The sequence below is a fragment of the Colletotrichum acutatum genome (genome assembly GCF_030867785.1).
Source record: "Colletotrichum acutatum strain CBS 112980 chromosome Unknown BDZ83scaffold_76, whole genome shotgun sequence".
NCBI lineage: Eukaryota > Fungi > Ascomycota > Sordariomycetes > Glomerellales > Glomerellaceae > Colletotrichum > Colletotrichum acutatum.
Window position 1 is genome coordinate 1 of NW_026849070.1, and position 14,135 is coordinate 14,135.

The window sequence follows — 14,135 nt, forward strand, 5'->3', positions numbered from 1 at the left end:
CTTGAGCAACAAATGGCACATGACTAGCTTCACGGTATTGGCGCCGAAGAAGCGGCCAGGACAAGCGTGAATGCCGAGGCCAAAACCTAGGTGTTCAGGCGAAGTACTGACAAGTTGGGATGTCTTTTCCCCTTGCTCGGAAGCTTCCCGCAGTCGTAGGAATCGGTATCCATCATAGGTTCGCGGGTTCTCATAGATCTCCGGGTCCCACATCTTTTCCGCATTGACAGCGATGCCAGAATCTTGGGGAAGAACTGTGCCATCCTTAAGGCGGACGTCTTCCATAACTCTACGGCCAAGACCCACTGCAAAACACGTCAGTTGAGCCTGCCAAAAACGGCAAAAAAAAAAAAAAAGCCCGAAGAATGCGCATAGGAACAGATGATCAAGGATGGGAGAAACGCACCAGCTGCGACGGGCTTAAGACGCAGAGTTTCCTTGAGAACACTGTCAAGAAGCTTCGTGTTGTAGAGACTCGTAGACCTCCATTGCCCATCCCCGAGAACGGACCATATTTCGTTCCTGAGGGGCTCAAACATCTCCGGGCTTTTGCAAAGATCCATGATGCTCTGGGACATGAGATCGTTGCTAGTCAGAATGGCAGAGATACTGAGGGCCAGCTGTTGGTCGGCAGGGTCATACTCAACGCCCATTCTTTTAGCTGCCGTCTCGTACCAGTACAAAGCGTCATGATACTCTAGGCTTGGATCTGCAGTCTTTTGTACACGGCGCTTCTCTAGAATCGGCGCGATGATTTGCCGCGCTTCAACCAGCATAGTGCGAACTTCACGGCATTCTGGGAGAAACCAGTGAATTGTGCGATAGAGAAAAACAGGCCAACGCCGTAAGACTTTGGCGGCATTTGTTGCTTTATTAGTGTAGTTCACTGTGATTTTCAGCCAGTCGGGGTTTCGGCACAGTTCTGGGCCAAGAAAAATGACGGAGGACACTCGGGCAACGATTCGAATGATTACATCGCCAAGGAGAACCTCATGCCATTCTGAAGAGAGAGTAGGGGTTGTTAGAGTTCGATGCTATCGTGCGAGGTTTATGATCATGACTTACCTTCGTTATCAGTCAAGATATCACTCAGAGCAGCGTTTGCCTCATCGGACAATGGCTTGTTTAGCTTGGCTAGAATCATGTTGAAATCAGTAAAAGAAAATTGACAATCACTCAAGCCCAAGGACAACATACCAATACCAGAAGGTGTTAGATTCCATTTGATGACATTGTGCAGTATCTCAGTTCCCAGAGCAATGTAAGGCTCGAACCCGGGGATGCCAGCTTGCCAGTACTACAAGGAAAGCGCAAAAGTCAATGATTGCGCTCTGAGTAACAAGCTCAATTAACAGATTGCCATACCTGGAGTAGGAACTTCGTTGAGTCGAAACGAGCATCATTTCGAACCTCTGGCATGACGCTGTGATCGAGAATGATGACACCGCCGCCAAGTCCGGTGTTGACTCTGAAAGGCTTTCCACCAAATTCTTTCAGACCCCGGGCCAACATCGCCCTTCCGCTCATGAGATACTCATTTTTTGAGGCATTAATAACCGGGAACGCAGACAGCTTATTTTTACGCAGCGAAATAGTCATCACTGAGGCTACCAAAATGATAGCCATCAGATAGGGTACAAAGCTGCCGGTCTCCATCGAGCTTGGCAGCCCGAAATTGGCCAAGTCGACCCATGATGGCCGGGGAAGACTAAGTGTCGTTTGAGTGTTGGTGTTGAGATAACTGGCCATCGTTTGTTGATTGAAGCGCCACTTTCTCACTGTAAACCACTAGGACACGTAAATGGGTGATTGGTTTCCAGACTTTGTTAAACCAACATGAGCTCTACGCGAGTGGAGCAATGAGACCCTGACCAACGGCCCCTTCAGCGTTCACCTCGCCACATACCTTCATTCATGTCAACTAGCATATTTGGAACCAAACGCGCTCCTCTCCATGTTCGGCTCCGAGCCACCGGCGCCTTGCCGTTCTTCCGTTTACCCCCCGGATCGGATGGTAAAGTTGACTGGGGTAGTTCGGTCCGAGTGGGCGGGGCCAGGGGTAGCGCGAGGGAGTTCTCGAGTCAACGCACGGTGCTGGCAGCCCAGGGATAGCGTCCCGTCGATGTCCCGTTTATGGTTTCATGAAGGAGTTTCCGAAACCTTATGCCACCTAATGCCACCAGCCCCTTTGTTCCAGACTTTCCGGGCATTGTGTTCATTTGCCTTCTCGGAGTAGGAAGAACAAGGGGCCCTTTGAGTTGCGGTAAGCAACTTTGTGGGAAAGACTTCTGGGTAGACGCTGTGAGGCAGGTGAAATGTCTCTACGAACCACAATCTGCTGTTCTCACTCTGGCTTTGCAAAATGGACAAAGACCTGAGTCGCTCATTCTTGGACCGGCACAGGCCGTCGATGCTGGTGCTGGCATCCCAACTCTCTGCTGCGGCACTAAACGGCCTTGCCAAGTTTTTTGAGACGGGCGAAGACCCCGTACACCCATTCGAAGTCCTATTCGTCCGGTTCCTCATCACGGGTACAGCATGCACCGTCTACCTCTGGGTCACGAAAACTCCAAACTTCCCGTTTGGATCACCAAAATTGAGATGGCTACTAGCTCTGAGGGCAGCGGCCGGTGTTTTTGGAGCCTTTGGTTTCTATTGTAAGATAAACTGTCGCGTCGTGACATGAACTTTTGATGAAGTAACCTTGTTGACACGTTACCTACTAGTTTCCATCATGTACCTTAAGCTTAGTGAAGCTACGGCCTTGAACTTTCTTGGCCCACTCACTGCCATGATCTTGATACGTTACCTGGACTATGGAACCTTCGAAGTAATTGATCGGATTGGCGCCTTTGTCGCGCTCGTTGGTGTGATCCTCGTCGTCCAGCCAGACGCGCTATTTGGCTCTAAGCCAACACTCGCAACCGCTGATCAGTCTATTGCCGATGGGTCCCCGAAAGGCAGAATGATGGGTTTCGGGTTCGGGTTGATCAGTGTGTGTGGTGGAGCGGTAAGTCAACGATGAGATACTGGTGAGAACTTTCACTGAATATCTTCTTAGGTAGCGCTTACGGCGATCCGATCCATCGGTACACGCGAGCACCCTTTGATGAGTATCATGTTCTTCGCTTGGACGATTGTCATTGTTTCTACTGTGGCATTTCTCCTTATGGACAGCGTCCATCTCACAACAACAGTCCTGTCGTGGGTAAAGTTGATACCCCTTGGCATCTTCGGCTTTGTCATGGTTAGTCTTCACCCTGGCAAGTATGCTGTTTCGTGTCCTCGACTAACACCGCATGCGTCTCTAGGAGTTTCTTCTCACTGCAGGAATAGCCAATGACGTCTCATCAGCTGCTACGATTATGATTTATTCTCAGGTCGGGTGGGCATTACTACTGGATTGGATCGTATTCCGTTCCCAAGTTAATTTGTTGACATTAATCGGCATAGGCGGTGTTGTAACTAGCTTGATCGTTGTTTCTTCAGCGAAGGAGTGGAAGTGGCTACGAAAAGGTCGATATGAAGTGGTGGAGCAAGATTCCTTTGATGAGAGAGAGCCAGACGAAGAAGTAGTAGAGATGAGACCAAATAGCTCAGTAGCATGATAAATACTTGTAGACTTCAGGAATAGCAATCTCTGGAAGTTATAGAATCGTTTCCTTCAAATAAGGGTTCAGCTTGGTGTAATACCACAACTTTTGTAGGATGCTAAGGCTTTTACAAACATTAATGTGCTAGCTTCTACTTTCGATGAGATCCAGACGACGAATATGGTATAAAAGGCCGAGTAAAGCGAGCGAGTTAAACTCTCACAGCCATTGGAAGTTTGTAATTGAAATCAAGACGTACAATCAATATGTAGGATTTGTTATGACCTATGCCGCTAGTCTATTGAGAAGAATAAAGTTGCTACCCCCCGAGAATCGCACTGTTGCACAGAGCTTTGATGGCAATCTTATCTACTTACACGGATGAAATGACTTCTTCGATGATCTTCTCAGCGAGATGCATTAGGCAAGTGCACTGCGTGACTTCCATGGAAGTCAAACCAATGTGGAATTGCTGATGGATCCAGTCCACTAACTCAATCGAAATGATGGAGTCCAAACCAATCGAGGTCAAATTCTCAGTAAGGGGGAAATCCTCAACTGGCCTCAGCATAAGGTGACTGAGAGTGGCACTGATGAAGCGAGCGAGGCTGGTGACCGTTGTGCTGTCTCGGAGAGTAGCGGGATCGGATCTGGCGAGCGAGATGAATGTCTCGGCCTCATCATTTTCCTTGGTCTCCCCAGAGCTTGCGGTATTCACCTTGTGGAAATAGTGAGACTGAGCAAAACGAACATCTCTCTTCCAATTGACACGATTGGATGGGTCAGAAAGGGGCTTCTCAGAGAGACCTCCAAGACAGAAGCTGCTGTACGGCCCTCCGAAGGAGTTAGCCACAGCAATAGCTGTAGAGTCGAGAACATCTTGCTCCTTCAAGAAGAAGAAGCCACCATTCTTGAATCCCTCGTAGAGATCATCCCGCTCGAGAAGATATCCGACGTCACCAACCACCCCAAGGTCGATGATGGAGGCAGGAAGACCGAGGTGATGGCGGTACTCAACAAAAGCGTCGAGGTAAGTGTTCGCCGCACTGTAGTTGGCTTGGCCATAGTAACCTGTGTGCCCGCCACCGGAGCCAAAGACGACAAAGAAGTCCAGTGGAACGTTCGCATCCAGAAGCGCTTGATGGACGTTCCAGGTACCACGAACCCTAGGATTAATCACTCCACTCCACTCCTCCCAAGTCATCTCAGCAGTGGAGTTATCCTTGAGAATGAGGGACAGCTGCAACACTCCAGCAACAGGATTGGGAGCTTCATTGATTGCTTTGAGTACATCATCGGGATTGCTGACGTCTCCGGAGACTGTCTTGATGATGGAGCCGGGATAGCTCTCGAGCTCCTTCACGAAAGGTTCGTTTTCAGCACTGCCAGCGGACCTCGACAGGAAGACGAGGTTGCGGGCTCCATGCTCGAGCAACCAAGTAGCCACAGATCGACCAAGACCACCAAAACCACCAATGAGAAGGTATGAGACATCGTCCCGGAACACAGAAGCTTCTTTGGTTGATGGAAGAGCCTTGTTGACTTCGGGCTCCGAGAAGCCGAACCAGTACATTCGAGGGATTTGAACCTTGCCGCCCACGATGGCATAGTCAAAGTCCGCGTCCAACTCTCCGCCTTTGCGACGGTTTGGTAGACTCTGCACAATATTGAGTAGTGCTTTTGAAATACCGATTTCAGATACCGAAATGTCATCAGCCTCGACAAGAGTGATGTCCACCTTGTTCTCCATGCGGACAGTTCTGGCAGTGCCCTGGATCATGGCTGGCTTGGCATCCTTGCAAGCGCCATGAACGGTGGGGATGACCCAAATGAGAGAACCGCGGAAGGTGCAAAGACTATCCATGAAAGGCCGAAAGGTCTCGGAGCTCAGGTTGTAAATTGTGTTCCCAGTAAGATCCAAGAGTGAGATGACCAAAGAGCCATCAGATGGAACCGTGTGCTGGTGGCAGACTTGTACAGCAAATTCCTTGGACTCGAATTGAGACTTGACGCCGTTGGCAAGGGCAATGCCTTCCTTTGAGTCATGGGCCAGAATGGTGATATTGGTGCTCTTGTCGATCTCGGTACGCTTCACTGGCTCAGCGAGTATCAGACCAGACGTTGTTTGTGAATGAAGGACGTAGCCAAGGCTGTTCAGTCTGTGGCTAATCTTCTCACTCTCAGAAGTACCACTGGTCGGAATGCCGTCGTTGTGGACAATCATCCGGCTTCCAGCAGTCTGAAGTGACTTCAGTTCCGTCAAATCATCAAGCAAGTAGCGGTCATCCGACAACAAGGTGGAAAGCGACAAGAAGACAATGTCAGTCGTGTTGCACATGCAAAGCTGCTCGAGATCAACGACCGAGACGCTTTCGCGTTCCAGACTTGCAATTGCCTCGGTGAGTTGGTCAACCTGCTCCTCAGAGGTGCACACATAGGTGTACTCGGAGTAAAGGCGCTTGTGCTGGGTGGGTTGCAAAGCATTCAGGGCAAGTCGACTAACGTCGGTTGATCCAGATCCGATCTCCAACACCTTCGAGTCTGGAGACTTGAAGCCGAGGAGAGAGATTGCTTCGGTAATGTCCTTGGTAAAGTCCGAGTTGGCAGTTCCGACTTCTGCGAGGGAGTCAAGCATAGTGATGTCCTCTCTCCACTCAAAGGTACTTCCAAGAAGAACTTCTTCACGCTTGGCGACAGGTAGCTCAGAGTAGGAAAGACCTTCCAAATACACCGTAGGCCGACCCTCATCTGTGTAAATGGCAGCGTTTGCGGTCATACTTTTAGCATCCTCCTGGATACTGCCATATGCCCTCATACATAGGTCTTGGTTCCCAAGAACACCCAGTCGCGAGATAAAGGTGGGAAGCAGGATGCTGTCCAGACGCCGCTTCTGGCCATGTGTTTGCGCCACGAGGTTGATCTGAAGCATTTGATCCAAAAGTGTCGGATGAGCAGCGTAATGAGTTGTGTCTTCAAAGTCATACACTGTCGCCGTGGCTTCCCTCTTGACTGTGTTCGCGGTGATCTGCTCAAGACCTTGGAAAGCGGTCTGCCAGTCAATGCCGACAGCCTTGACGGCCTTGTACCAGCCTTCAGCGTCAATCTCGCGAGCAAACTCTTGCTCGGCCTGAGCGCTTGTGATGGAAGTCTTCTCTGCCTCAGCTCCTGAGCGGATGAAACCGGAGCAGTGCGTGACCCAGGCGTGTCCATCGTAGGACATAATCTTGAAATTGTACCATTGGCCTTCGTCACTGGGCTTGTCTTCCGGAATCATGCGCGTGTATAGTTCCATCTTCTTCTCTTTGGGAATTGTCATACCAGTGATGATTGACATGTCCCTAATGGTGTACGCATCTGAGCCATTAGCCACTTGGCGCATGGCCTCTCCTGCCATTGCCATGTAGCCAGCTCCAGGGAAAACGATTTGCCCGTTGACGATGTGGTCCATTAACCAAGGAACTTCCTTGAGGTCAAGCATGTTTCGCCAGGCAGGCTCAATATCATTGCCTTCGAGAACCCTAGCCCCAAGAAGAACATGTCTGGTATGCTTTCTTTGCTTGTAACGGGACGGATTGCGAGGTTCATCCATATAGGTCACATCGTGGAGCCAAGGGTAAGTCGGCAGGTCCGTCAAAACTCTGCCCTTGGGGATGATAGTGGACATATCGACCGAAGCTCCTTGCACGAAGAGCTCCCCAGCTAGACGGAGCAAAGACAGGTTGGTGTCTTCAGCACGGCGGAGAGTGGTGATGTACTCGCAGGAAGACTCAGGCACGCTCCGGAGAATCTCACTGATGGGGCGTTGAAGAGCCGGGTGGGGGCCCACCTCAACAAAGAGGTTGCTATTGTTGCTTCTCAAGATCGCCCTCATCGCTGTATTGAACAGCACAGGCTGGACGAAGTTGCGGCGCCAGTAGTTGGCTCCAAAGTCAGCTTCGGTCATCTCAAGACCAGTGACGCTGGAGAAGTGAGGCACGGTCGGAGCCTTGGCACCAGCGAGGTATGGCTTCAGAAGCTCCTCGTACGGCCCAGCCAAAGGCTCAATCCATGGAGAGTGGAAGGATGTCTCTAAATTCAAAACTTTGGCCTTGACATCGGGATGGCGACGCATGATCTGGTCAACGCAGTGTTGAATGCAAACAGGGTCGCCTGATAAGGTGGAGTTGAGATGGCTGTTCTCGCAGCCAATAACCACACCTGGAATCAAGAAGGGCTCAACCTCCTTCGGACCAAGGCTGACAGCAGCCATAGTGCCAGGCGGGACAGTGCCGTTGACCAAGAGCCAGCCACGGAAGTAGGCAACTGCCATAGCAGCTTCGGCCGTGACACTACCGGCAGCGTACGCAGCAGCAGCCTCTCCTCCAGAGTGGCCAGTAACAGCATCAGGACGAACCCCAAGGCTAGCGAGAACATCGACTAATGCGATTTGTACGGCAGTTGCGCATGGGTGAGAATAACCTCGCTGACCAACCCTGCTAGAGCCATCGTCGATAGACAGCTCCTTCTCCAAGGTCCAGGCTGGTCTGTGTTCTTCAGGAAGCGACTGGAGCCACACGTCCAACTTCTTGATGGAGTCTCGGAACACCTCGTTGGTTTCGATCAGCGACTTTCCCATCCCAGCCCAGTGCACACCCTGTCCAGTAAAGGTCAGAACGAGTCGCCGGGCGGTGGTTGGCTTGCGCTTGAAGCTGCTCGGGTCAAAAACGCCCTCTTCGTTAGCTATGGCATAGGCTCTGCAGCTGAGGTGGTCGCGATGGTGGCCCAGCGTGTAAGCGAGATCATCAAGATCAGCACTCTTAGTCTCAATGTACTGCTTGTGTTGATCCACTTGCTTTTCGAGAGACGTCAAGTGCGCAGCAGAGAACAATAAGAGTCGCTGGCCGGGGGAGCGAACGCTGACGCCGGAGTCCGAGCTAATGGAGCTGGCATCATCTTGAAGCTTTTGCCAACCCTCGTACGACTCGAGAATGACCTCAGAATCTGTTAGCGGGGTATTGTCGGAAGGACAAGAACAGTCATCTTACATGAGCATTAGAGCCAGCTACACCGAAAGAGTTGACGCTGATACGCTCGTCTCTGTCTACGGGCCAGAAAGTTGGCTCGGTTGGAACCGAAAGCTTGGCCTCATCCCATGGAACTAAGCTGACATTAGTCTGTGACGAAGAGGCTGGCTTGGATGAACTCACTCCTTGGATTGGGGTTTTCCATGTAGATATTTGGCGGAATAACTCGATTTTCCAATGCGAGGACTGCCTTGATGACACTTGTCAAACCTGCCGCACCTTCTGAATGTCCGACATTGGGTTTAACCTGGCCTTGTTAGATGAAGACCTCAGGCTTGCCTCAAATCCATGGTGAACTTACAGCGCCAATCATCACACCATCGTGATCCTTCCAGATTCGAGCAACTGCGGCCACCTCAAGCGGATCACCAGTAGGAGTACCAGTGCCATGGCACTCGAAGAAGGCCGTCTTGTTGAATGGTAGACCAGCCTTTTCGTAAGTCTTTCGAATCAAGGCCTCTTGCAGGTAAGTGTTCGGACTCATAATTCCGTTGGACCGACCGTCATTATTGGTGCCGCTTGCTCGAAGGATGGCTCTGACTGGGTTGCCGTCTCGTAGAGCATCGCTTAACCTTTTGACGTAGACAGCGTTTACAGCTTCACCGCGGCCATACCCATCGGCAAGCAGATCAAAGGTCTTGCATTTGCCGCTGGGAGACAAAACACCAGTTTCTGTGAAGACGATGGATGTGATGACTGATGTGATGAGGTTGCATCCCAAAGCCATTGCCGACTTGCAGGTACCATTTTGAACGGCCTCAGCAGCTAAATGTAGAGCGACCATAGATGAAGAGCATCCTGTCTTGACAAGCATACTTGGGAGATGTTAGTCTCCGAGAAGCTTCACTCATACAGGGTGTGCTACTTACCTCGGGCCAGTCCAGCCATACTCATACGACACACGGTTAGGCTGCAAGAAGTCAAGGTAGCCTGATCCACGGTATAGACCAGAAGCGTGGGGGTCCATTGACAAGTCATCTTGCCAATCTGATGAGAAGTTGCCGACATAACAGCCAATCTCTTGGCCGCGCCAGTTGGTTTCGCCGGCATTGTCAAGGCATTCGCGCGCAATCTCCAGCAGCTGTCTTTGCATAGGGTCCATGCGCTCGATTTCCTTCTCACCACATGTGAAGTAAGATGCGTCAAACTTGGTAAGGTCATTGTCAGCTTGGCTGAACATGTATGCCTCTTTGTTCTGAACAGTTCCCCATTTCGCAACGGGACTGTAGAAGCCTTCGCTGTTCCATCTTTCTTTCGGGATGGGGATGAGACCGCTACGCTTGTTCATCATCAGGTTCCAGAAGTCTTCTGTGTTCTTCACACCACCGGGAAGCCGGACGGCCATTCCCACGATGGCGATGGGGTCTGAGGTGTCCATCTCGGACGAAGGCGTGGCGGCGCCCGACTTTGGTGGCATTGTCTGAAGTTTGGTATAAAATTGATGGTGAAAGCCCGCAAACGCCTGCTGAGTGAGAGTCAAATGCCAGCCTAGTAAAGGATAATGTGCAGTTCTGGCTGTGTATTACGGTTTGGGTTGCAAGGTCAACGAGATTACTTTGACGCTAATGTAGAGAGCTTCTTAACAAGAGATGAACAACGTCGCGATGGAGTCGATCTCGGTACTCCAGAAGACTTCTACTATGTTGCCAGAATAGTTGAGTCCGAGTTTTGCGAAAGTCTATTGCTCGAATTCCGAGAACCACACTATTTCCGTCTAATGTGATTGGCTGCAAGAATCGAGTTGCGAGCACCTCATGATGGCCCGGTCCCTGCACAACTTGCGGTCCGAGATGCATCACAGCATGAAGTTCATCACTCCGAGAGACATCGGCCAAAGCTATCTGGATAGTCAAAATCTAATTTCCACATCAATAGTGCATGTAGTGTCATGTACCGGTCGCGCCAGCAAAAACCCTGCGCTGGACGACTGGAGGTATATTCGATCTCTAGCTCTACTCCAGCACTGCTACGGCGGACGATTGGCATCACCTATCAGCTCACACATTGCACCACAATGGCTTCTACTCTTCCCGATACCATGAAGGCTGTCATTATTGAAGGTCGCGGTAAATCGGCAATAACTATATCGCCCATTCCCAAGCTACGTGATGGATATATCCTCGTCAAAACGACTGCCGTCGCTATCAATCCTTCTGACTGGAAGCATATTGACTTCATGTGGGTGGGCAACCCCACTGGTACGCGACCAGGCCTCGAGTATTCAGGCGTTGTTGTCGAAGTCGGCAGTGGAGTGGACAAGGACTTTAAAGCTGGCGACAGAGTCTTCGGGATTGTGAATGGCTCGTGAGTGAAATATCCTCTCGTGTTATAGGGGAAACCATGTTACAAAATGATTCTAACCATCTTTCCACAGGAATGTTAGACAGAAGGAAGACGGCGCATTCGCAGAGTATCTCATTGCGAAGGCAAGCCTACAGATGAAGATACCCGATCATGTTAATGACACTGAGGCGGCGGCAATCACGTCTGGCCTTGTAGCGGTGGTTGGTGCTTGATCCTGGCTTGCTCCTGAAATATCCTCGCTAAAGTCAGATGTAGGGCCAAGGACTCTACCAGTCCCTAGCACTACCGCTCCCTACCAAGCCGTCACCAGAGCCGATTCCCCTTCTGATTTACGGGGGAAGCACTGCGTCGGGAATCATGGGCATTCAATTCGCCAAAATGTCCAACTGTACGGTCATTGTGACCTGTTCGCCCAAGAATTTTGACTACATGAAGGCTTTGGGGGCTGACTTCTGCGTGGACTACAAATCAGATGACTGTCCAGAGCAAGTCAAGGCTTTCACAAAGGGAAGATTGCGGCATGCTTGGGACTGCATTGCGACAGCCCAGTCTGCACGAATATGCGCCGCGGCGATGTCGGTACGAGGAGGGCACTATAGCAGCCTCTTGTACTTGGTTCCCTCCATTGTCAAGAAGATTAATCCCAAGATCGAGTGCTCTACAACCTTGGGTTACACAATTCTAGGAGAGGCGATAGAGAAGGAAACTGTCATTGAGCCTAGACTTGACGACTATGAGTTTGGGAAGATATTCTGGGGCGTAAGTGAGAAATTGTTGCAGGAGGACAAGTTTCGGCCTGCCAGGCAAATTGTGAATGAAGGCGGCGATGGTTTGGAAGGTGTTCTTCATGGCATCCAGTACCTGAAGCAAGGAAACGTGAGTGCTGGAAAGCTGGTATACACGATTGCTTCGTAGATACACGTAGCTTCAATAAAAGACTTTGTTTTGGTCAATCATTTAATATCGTGAGAAAGATGCATCGATCTCTGAAGACAAGTTTCCGGAACCGAGTATCAAAAGTCTGGTGGCTTTCATTGTCTACGCTGAGTTCAACAAGTCTCCGGGGCATCAGCTACGCGAGAGGGAGTGGTCGAACAGGGCGGCGATGACTGACTCGCGCATTGAACCCCCTGAAGTAACTCTCGCTAAGTCCTGCCACGTCCTGTCGAAATCCGATCCCGTGCGGTCCGTTAAATCGGAACCCATTGGGCCACTCACCTATCAGTGTTGTTCCAAGCTCGGGAATTCTCAGATTCAAGACTCGAATAATCCGAAAGGTAGTTGGGGGCGAGCCTCAAATGTACGCGGGAATCAAGACAGACTCGAGCGACTCTTTCCTTGGTCGTGGTCCTCACCCTCGCTTCGACGTGGAATCATAGTGCAATAGGTCGTGGCTCTATTCCAACCCGCTTAGATGAAGGCGTCGACGCTAGTGTAATATGCGTACATTTCGCTATTAATAGCATTTAGATGAAGCAGATAAACGGGATATATCTCATTGAAAGCAGAAAATCAAAGAGTTGACAACGAAAAACTCAGCCGCGCGTATCAGCTACAACCGTACCAACTCATCAACGCCGCCCATCAAACTCCGTCACCTTGTTACTCCCTAGATTCGACGTTTGTATGGTAGACTGTGTCACTGGCATGTTGCAATTGCATCGTCTTCATGAGGATTGCGTGGAATTTATCTCGCTAGTGCATGTACATTTAGTGACGGAATTGCGATTCAATCATAGCTGTGCGACGCACACAGGAGGGGTTGGTTCAACGCGAGTAAGTGACCTCCGAGCCGGACCGATGGTCCTCCTTCTCCACATGAGTGACGGATTGACAGCTCCGATACTGTAGAGTCGTCGCGCGTATGATCACTGCTGTATTACTTACCCCGGTTGAAAGTAACGTAAGATCAAGGACACGAAAGTTCAATTTGCCTCATCAAAGACGCAGTCATGATCCAGAGTCAACCAGGACCAGATGGCAGAATGGCGGCTGTGGAATCCTTCAACGAAACGAGAGACAGCACAGACAGGATTGTCACCGATTGTGGATTTGCGGGCTACTATGAAAACGTCCATTCACGACAGAAACTGCTCATCGCCCAGCTGATCATCAAATCATTTCAAAAATTGCGATGCGATATTGCGCGTACGAAACCGGGTCAGAAGCTAAGACCGATCAAATGCGCCGTCAACGTACAGAAACAACTCGACTTCTGCTATGAAATGCTTTCAGATGCAGAACTTGTACGCCAAGAAGGAGACTCGTACATCAGGACAGACACACCCATGCCACCTGGAAATCCAAGAGATTCTCTTCAACATATTCTCAATGACTTTCCGACCTACACATCTCTTAACAAACTTGTAGCTCATGCCGGCAACAACCTCGCCGAGATCTATGTGGGCCGTACCGATGGCGTCCGATCGATTTTCGGGTCTCCAGAGGGGCGCGAGTATCTCGAAGATATCTACGGCGCGGCGCATCCGAGCAAGGCCTTTCACAAGTTAATGGAAGACTTTATGACCCGCTTCACAAAGACCGTCACCATTCCACTTGGCTCTCGGCTCAGAATCCTGGAGCTCGGAGCTGGAACAGGGGGCACAGCCAAATGGCTTGCCCCGTTGCTCGCTAAATCGGGAGTCCCTGTCGAGTACACCTTCACTGATCTGGCACACGGCTTCATTGCTCAGGCTGCGCGGAAGTTCCAAGACTACCCGTTTATGAACTATCGAACACAGGACATCGAGAACCCACCACCTGTAGATCTGGCTGGCACGCAAGACATAGTCATTGCTGTAAACGCAGTTCACGCCACCCCCGACATGGTAAAGTCACTTACCAATACGCGGCAATTCCTACGACCTGGCGGGTTTGCACTGGTGATGGAGGTGCAGGAGCGTTTGTGCTGGGCTGACTTTGTGTTTGGATTGTTTGAGGGATGGTGGTTGTTCAGCGATGGGAGAAAGCATGCGACGGCTGACGAGACGGTATGGCGGGATGCTTTCAAGGCATCTGGATTCGATCATGTTGATTGGACTAGGGGGAAGTTGAGGGATTCCGGCCTGCAGAGAGTTTTCCTGGCGACAGTGGCCGAATAAGGTAGCTTGTGGTTATAATTCTTGGTACAGTGCCTGTAACTTCGGTTTCGGTTGCACATGACGAATCTTCCTCT

The 14,135-nt window shown here is 50.6% G+C and overlaps 5 protein-coding genes across 5 annotated transcripts; 3 read left to right on the forward strand and 2 right to left on the reverse strand.

Annotated features, from left to right (window-relative positions):
- Positions 1–1,656, reverse strand: BDZ83DRAFT_538431 (cytochrome P450; the record flags this gene model as incomplete). The annotated part of the gene is made up of 5 exons (XM_060503378.1): positions 1–305; positions 407–1,000; positions 1,066–1,134; positions 1,198–1,297; positions 1,366–1,656. Coding segments are annotated over 5 exons (1,359 nt in total), but the record flags the coding sequence as incomplete, so codon positions are not given.
- Positions 1,657–2,362: 706 nt separating this feature from the next.
- BDZ83DRAFT_721221 (uncharacterized protein) lies at positions 2,363–3,608 on the forward strand (the record flags this gene model as incomplete). Its single annotated transcript, XM_060512363.1, has 4 exons — positions 2,363–2,657; positions 2,727–3,010; positions 3,062–3,247; positions 3,312–3,608. The coding sequence occupies 4 exons, from the start codon at positions 2,363–2,365 to the stop codon at positions 3,606–3,608; spliced, it is 1,062 nt and encodes a 353-aa protein (XP_060362670.1).
- A 358-nt stretch (positions 3,609–3,966) lies between these two features.
- Positions 3,967–10,073, reverse strand: BDZ83DRAFT_754162 (uncharacterized protein; the record flags this gene model as incomplete). The annotated part of the gene is made up of 5 exons (XM_060514443.1): positions 3,967–8,565; positions 8,618–8,730; positions 8,780–8,903; positions 8,958–9,471; positions 9,526–10,073. The coding sequence occupies 5 exons, from the start codon at positions 10,071–10,073 to the stop codon at positions 3,967–3,969; spliced, it is 5,898 nt and encodes a 1,965-aa protein (XP_060362671.1).
- A 597-nt stretch (positions 10,074–10,670) lies between these two features.
- Positions 10,671–11,875, forward strand: BDZ83DRAFT_754163 (chaperonin 10-like protein; the record flags this gene model as incomplete). Its single annotated transcript, XM_060514444.1, has 3 exons — positions 10,671–10,960; positions 11,031–11,160; positions 11,216–11,875. 3 exons carry the CDS (start codon positions 10,671–10,673, stop codon positions 11,873–11,875), a joined length of 1,080 nt encoding a protein of 359 aa, XP_060362672.1.
- A 754-nt stretch (positions 11,876–12,629) lies between these two features.
- BDZ83DRAFT_703609 (polyketide synthase) lies at positions 12,630–14,061 on the forward strand (the record flags this gene model as incomplete). Its single annotated transcript, XM_060511480.1, has 2 exons — positions 12,630–12,736; positions 12,812–14,061. Exon 2 carries the CDS (start codon positions 12,913–12,915, stop codon positions 14,059–14,061), a length of 1,149 nt encoding a protein of 382 aa, XP_060362673.1. The 5' UTR covers positions 12,630–12,736; positions 12,812–12,912.
- Positions 14,062–14,135: the final 74 nt, after the last annotated feature.